The 7,166-nt window shown below is 37.9% G+C and overlaps 1 protein-coding gene across 1 annotated transcript in view; it reads right to left on the reverse strand.

The window, feature by feature from the left end:
- LOC101862644 (xanthine dehydrogenase/oxidase) overlaps nt 1–7,166 on the reverse strand; it is a 54,942-nt gene that overhangs the window by 18,679 nt on the left and 29,097 nt on the right. Inside the window, exons 16-23 of the mRNA XM_035969304.1 lie at nt 6,921–6,984; nt 6,470–6,539; nt 5,949–6,036; nt 5,076–5,162; nt 4,174–4,365; nt 3,573–3,718; nt 1,625–1,706; nt 281–376 (exon numbers count right to left, since the gene is read on the reverse strand). Coding sequence (XP_035825197.1) covers nt 281–376; nt 1,625–1,706; nt 3,573–3,718; nt 4,174–4,365; nt 5,076–5,162; nt 5,949–6,036; nt 6,470–6,539; nt 6,921–6,984 — 825 coding nt within the window. The remainder of the gene's footprint in view (nt 1–280; nt 377–1,624; nt 1,707–3,572; nt 3,719–4,173; nt 4,366–5,075; nt 5,163–5,948; nt 6,037–6,469; nt 6,540–6,920; nt 6,985–7,166) is intronic.

Raw genomic sequence — 7,166 nt, forward strand, 5'->3', positions numbered from 1 at the left:
ACACACACACACACACACACACACACACACACACACACACACACACACACATACACCACACACACACACACACACGCACATACACACACACATACACCTGCAAAAACAATCAAAATTACATACAGTGGCGTCCAAAAGAAACTTGAAAATGTGTTCATCAGTACCCATTGATGCAGTGTACCAATTTAAAGCTAAATAAATGGACATACTGGTACATGCATACAGTCTTATATTAATTTACAAATACAAAGAATACAATTAATGTAACTGCTTAGGTTACCTGTATCAACTTGGTGTGTAGTCCCTGACCCATTTCGATCCCTCCATGAGTCAGGAGGACTGTGCCATCTGTGTAGATGTTGATGAGCGAACCACCCTAGTACAACGATAATATAGAAACAAAGTTTATTTTATTATGTTTAATAGCACTTGTCAGTTTGCGTCAGTATGGTCCGAAGTGGCAGCTATTATTACAACCTTCTTCTGTACAGTGAAGTTACCCGACACACTGGAGAGGGATTACAGTTGGAGGACATGAGAAGAAAAAGGGGGTGAGTGTGTGTGTGTGTACGTGTGTGTGTGTGTGTGTGTGTGTGTGTGTGTGTGTGTGTGTGGGGGGGGGGGTGATGGATGTAGTGAAAACAGTAAACCCTATTTGCAATTTCAAAGGCAAAGTTGAAAAGATCAAACAAGTTCAACAGCCTAAATACCTCGGATATATCAGTATATACGATACCAAGTTTATGTCCCACAGAAATAAAATTGAGATATGAAATTGATGTTGGTATCGATCCAGCAACAGCTGGAAATTTGAAATTAATAAAGAGAGCTTCAATAAAACGAGTCCAATCATGAATAATAGAAACACAGCAACGACTACCAAAGGGAGGGTTCTAAAAAGGAAAGTATGGTCAACCTTTCTGTACGGCAGAGAAAGATGGACAATCACCAAAGAGAGTGGAAGTAAAATACAATCAACAGAAATGTGGTTTCCCTAAAACACTTTTGAGAATTTTAATGGAAGGAAATAAGTCAAACGAGGAAGCACTGAATGAGACCCACGTTGACCTCTAACTTATAAGAACAACCAAAAAGAGACAAATACATTATTTGGGACACTTGAATCGACATAAAAGCCTTGAAATCTTGCTATCATTGAACAAATAGAAGGCAGACGGGCAGGGCTGGACCCAGAGCGACTTTCTTGAAACGCCAGACCAGATTGGCGACGAGGAATAAACAGGATGACATAGTTTTCTAGAGCATTCGAGCAAAGAAATAATCCGAGAATCATGCTTTGGATTAGGCGTTTTATGATGATGATAATGAGGTATTTAAAAAAGTGAAAGACTATCCCCAGCCCCTTTTCCGACAAATGTACACCCAATACCCTCTAGTAACTTCAACAAATCAAACAACAAACCACAGAAGCAGTAAAGAAAACAAACAGAAAACAATAAAAAAGAAACACGAAACAAACTAACAAGGAAAATAAAATAAAACAAACAAACAAATATACAAATCCACCCCCCTCAAATAAATATACAAACCTATATTATGCTCATGCAATTAAGTAGAACACATCATACCGAGACAACATTTCAGAGCAACTAGATGTTTATACCTGGTTCATACTCTGCAGAAGAAACGCCAGACCATACTTCAGAGGTGTCAGAGCAATCCCCCTTTTTTTCCATCTGTTGTCTCTGAAATATTAAAAGACACGTATACATATACATATATACATAATATATATGTATATATAAACATAATTATATATATATATATATATATATATATATATATATATATATAAAAAATTATGTTTATATATACATATAAATATATATATAAGATAAGATAAGATACATCTTTATTGTCCAGATCCTGGCACATTGGTTTGGTGTTCCACCACGAGTACACACACACACACACACACACGCACACACACACACACACACACACACACACACACACACACACATACACACACACACACGTACACACGTGCACGCACATGCACACACAAGTAGGCTTACAATCACATGATACATAATATAAATGAGCAGCAATATAAACAATAATAATCGTAAGCTAGATACACACTCAATGTTATTTTGATGCATGCTCTAAGGTCGTAAGTACACTAAACAAGATAGATGGTTAAGATGGAAGCATTTTGATAGATGATGGTAAAAATGACCTTCTGTATCTTTCTTTGTTACAGATCAGAAGCATGGGTCTTTTACTTCTGACTGATGTTTTTATTTGAGGGAACAAGGGATGTTTGTTGTCTAAAAAGATGGAATTAATTTTCTTAGTGCAAGCTGTTATGTACAATTCATCCAAGTAGGGGAATGAAGATTTTGAAATTTTACATGCTTTCCGTATTAGTCGATTTAATTTTTCTTTATCTTGTTGTCTTGTGTTCCCGGCCCATGCTGTTATACAAAAATTGATAATACTTTCTATGGTTGAATGGTAGAACATGGACATCAATGTTTTATCAACTTTAAAATACTTTAGCTTTCTAAGAAAAAATAGTCTTTTGTTCACTTTTTTATGCCGGAGAGAAGTGTGGACACGCCAGTTGAGTTTGTTGTCTATTGTAACACCCAAATACTTATAGTCTGACACTTGCTCGATGTTTTCACATTTCATTTTGAGTGGCTGCAGGGACAGTTTCTTTATTCTAAAATCAACGATAAGTTCTTTTGGTTTTTTTCACATTTAAAAGCAGCTTATGATATTCACACCATTCATAATCCGAGAATGACCTATATTATATATATTTTACAACTTATCTAAAATTAAAAACACATAAAACTTCAAAGCGTGAAATGTATCTGAAACTTGCATGCCTACTCGGCACACTTAGGACCTACATCTCTCTTACCCTAACGTCTTGGTCCATTTTCTGTTTTACTCTAGTCGAGGTTGGCTCTTTTACCCGCCCTTGAATGCCCGTTCTGGTGTCGTTTGGGAACACGTGAAGACCTGTCTGCCATCTTCCCCCCAAATATCTTTATTTTCAGCGGCAGTTACTATTTCCATGGACTGTTTCCAGACTATTTTCGTATGTTATCTTCCCATATTTTTCTATTGTTCTCTTTTTCGAATTCCATTGGCTTTTCGTTACATACAAGATTGTTTGTACAATGCTGTGAGCATGGGATGCATTCTCGCAATTTCAGCTTTAAATTTGGATAGCTGTACGCCTACTGTTAAGAAGTCCCTTTCAAGCCATTGCTCGCCCTTTAGTTGATTAAGTTAATGTTACAAATTAATATAATGCTTAAAAAAAAAAAATCAGATCCTAAGTTTTCACCGTGAGGACATTGGTTGGACTCCGTTTATGTCCTACTTAATTCATTCTAATAATTAAAAGCCCATGGAACATAAAGGTAACAATAGATATGTTTCCCCTTTCTTTCTTTACTTTTAGGATCAAGCAGACCCAATGAAAGTGACTAAAAGCGTACCAAAAAATAAAATAACCTTAATTAACACTAAGACCAACAATATGTCATAGAAGTTGAATCGAATAGGGGCTTATCCCAAACAGTACTTACTTGTTGTATGCCTCTATCTGCTCCTTCCTTTGGCAGAAGTCACTGTTCCTAATGCACTCTTCCCAACAACGCTGAATATTGCACAGTTTTAGTACCTGACCACAAGGGATTTTGTCGCCTTCCTTGTAGAAGTTGACTTCTCGCACCTAGGAATATGGTTGTAATGAAAACAACAATAGAAAATATTTTACACCCCTGTCAACACAATTTGGAGTATCTAGTGGGCGGACCTTCGAATCTATGTGTCAAGGCTGACCCCAGATGAATGGGATACATACGAGTGCTTTCAGAAATCATACTCCACAGAACAGTTTACCCTCACGGAAATCAAACGTACATCTTCTGTTTGCAACAAATACGAGCATAACCAGTGCAACACAGACGCTGGTACCTAGTTATAATTACAGAAAAAGTAGGCATGACTGGTGAATAAAAAATATATAATACATGGATATCTTCTGCAACAACCCCCTCTCCCAATTCAGCCCCGTAACAACAATAACAACAGCAACACCAAGGACAACAACAAACAAACATCAGACAGGCAAACAAACAAACGAACAAAAAGAGAAACACATTGTTTGTTGACACTTCCACACACCTTCTCTGGAGACATGTCCAAATAATCGGCCACGTGACCAACCCAGTTCTCCGCCATGATAATGGCCTGAGGACCACCGAAGCCCCGGAAGGCCGTGCAGGAGGTCAAGTTCGTCTGGCACAAATGACCCCTGACCCGGAAATGCTCAATGTTGTACGCGCTGTCAATTTCCAGCAAGGCTGTTTCCAGAACCTGGTAAGAATTAAGTCATCATGTTTTTGTCTGATTGTTTGTTTACACACAATAAAAAAAAATGTAAGATAAATGCATTGAACGCTAATTATAAAATCGTCTCTTTGAGTGAAGCAATCAATCAAAACGGTGACGAATAAAACTCGAATAAATTCAGGAAAATAGTAAGGGCATCATCAAATCCAAATGGAGCTTATTAGGCTCCCTGGGGGTGGGCATATTTTGAATAGGCCAATACAAAAGTGTCTTTTAAGGTTCACTAAACTTGTCAATTATCCAAGAGACTTTTCTTAATAATAAAAAACCCAACCAAACTCCCTTGTCAAACCGTAGGTAAAATAATATAGAGCTTAAGCTTAAAGGAGAAGAAACAATTGGGGAATTGTGAATGGAAAAATGCATTTCTGATTTTCCTGCCAATTTTATAATCATAATGATAATAATAACCATTATAACATTGATAAATAATGGGGATAACAAAGTAATAACATTAACATTCAGAACAACAATACACACATTGTGATAGCTACATTGAGTAGTTAGTGAGAGTTGAGCAAAGTTAACAACACGTAGCGTACAAGGCATGATGGACAGACCGTGAAAAGGCAGGGTAAATTTACTAGAGAGAGAGAGAGAGAGAGAGAGAGAGAGAGAGAGAGAGAGAGAGAGAGAGAGAGAGAGAATGTCTGGATGTGCTTCTGGTGACTCACAGCATAGCTCAAGTCTAGCGTGTGGCCCATGTTGAGGTACAGGTCAGCGTCTAAAGCCAGAATCTTGCCGCTACGGTTGAAGCCGATCTGGAAGCGTTGGTGGTAAAAGAAAGGAAACATAATGCCCTGATATTCGGTCAATATCATGAAAAAGAAACGTCAAACAATTTAATTTGCATCAAGTGAAGTTGTTCGTCTTTTTTCTGGGGTGCTGTTTTGCTCTTTCAAAAGTTGACCCTGACAGTTAACTAGCAGGATTGAAACATCCCACTTTCTATATGACCTGCCGATTAAGTCGATGGGGCCGTAAAACATTTGCTGGCAGTTGCGTGATGCGTAAGTTTTATATGTTCAAATGTTACTTGTGTATACAATTCCAGTTTATGGATCGGTTCTTTGTTTAACCAAACTACTTATTTGAACAACATTTTAAAAAAAGTTTTCCTGACGAAGAAGTATTTGAACAGGATGAAAAACGCAATGTCTCTACAACAAATGTTTGTTAGTAAATATAAACAAGCGTGTGATGACATAGTCGTTGTATAACATAGTCGTACGAATTTTAGCAGAACTCACTCAGAGCCAGCCTGATTTTGTCCTCCAAGAAGGGACAAAGGCTACACTTTTGATACAATGCAACCCATTTGACTCGCAACTTGAAAACAGGCTTGATCTGTCATTAAAAAAAACTTTTTACCGTTTAAATTCATATTGCAGTTAGATTTTAAAGGTCACAGTCGATTTCAGTCAAATTCGGTTGAGTTATGCCAGAATGATAGCTTTTGCTCAAGCCGTGATAGAAAATCTGGTAGGCCCCGACGCCATAAAATTGAATTCGATTGGCAGTGTTCTCTCAGTATTAGCTGCTCTTACCGTGTATGTGATATAGGCCGGGTGCCTGGTGCCTGTCAAGCACATGTCTTCATCTCGGTCCAGAATGCAACGCACAGGATGATTGGTTCTGGAACCAAAGTAAGGAAGACAGTGAGATTATTGGCGCTTGTTAGGGTATGTGCCCTAAGACAAGACAGCAGACAATCCCTTTTGACAAAGTGATCGTGATGGTCTTCAGTAACATTCTCACTTTCTCCTTCTCATGCTCTTTTCCCTTCCCCTTTTGTTCCCCCATCGCCACCGCTATCACATCCTCCTCCCCCCTCTTCCTCCTCCTCTTTCTGCCATCCCCGGCTCTCCCTCCTCTTCTTCCTTCTCCTCCTCATGGCCATCTTATCTTCTTACGACACTACGCCATTTCAATACAGCAACATTCATTTATAAATTCATATGATCATTCATTTGGATGAAAGCAGACATTGATACTCCTTCATATATTTCCTTTTGTCAATCAATATTATCCATAAGAGACAGCTTTCACCAGAGGCACAGTGGCTTACTTCACGGCAGCCACGGCAGTCGGTAACAGCACACTGACGTTCCTGGTCTCCTTGCCTCCAAACCCGCCACCTGTTGTGTGGGAGGGAAAATGTGGGGTCTTATCTTTGTATTTAAATTATATAGAGGAAGAAAGACAACAACTGAATATATTTGAAAGGAATACAGCATGAAATGGAAGAACATTAATTTGGTTTTAAAAAATAACTCTTTAAGAATGAAACTACACTGTACCCAAACATATTTTCTTAAAAGTAAGAACTGCAGATCACCTCATTTCTTTCCGCATCTCTGTTCTGCAGTTATATTTCTGCTTTTAACCATTCCACAACTGGCAGTTTGTTCTTACTTTTATTACTCAAATTTACATGTGACAGACTCGTTTATACTTATTTCTTACTACAAACTAAGCTCTTCCCGTTTATTTGCACCAAAATATCAAAAGAAACTCACCCAGCCTCTTGACTTTGACCGAAATATGGTTAGCAGGATAACCCAATGCTCTGATCAAAGCTTTCTGTAACATGAACAGATGAAGAAAAAGGGAATTATTGAGCTGTTTTATAAAGTACAAATTAACAACAGCATCAACAGCAACAATTTAACAAGACAGAAAAATAGATAGACAGAGAGAAAGAGATAGGTAGATAGATAGATAGATAGATAGATAGATAGATAGATAGATAGATAGATAGATAG

This window comes from Aplysia californica, unplaced genomic scaffold (assembly GCF_000002075.1).
Source record: "Aplysia californica isolate F4 #8 unplaced genomic scaffold, AplCal3.0 scaffold00136, whole genome shotgun sequence".
NCBI lineage: Eukaryota > Metazoa > Mollusca > Gastropoda > Aplysiida > Aplysiidae > Aplysia > Aplysia californica.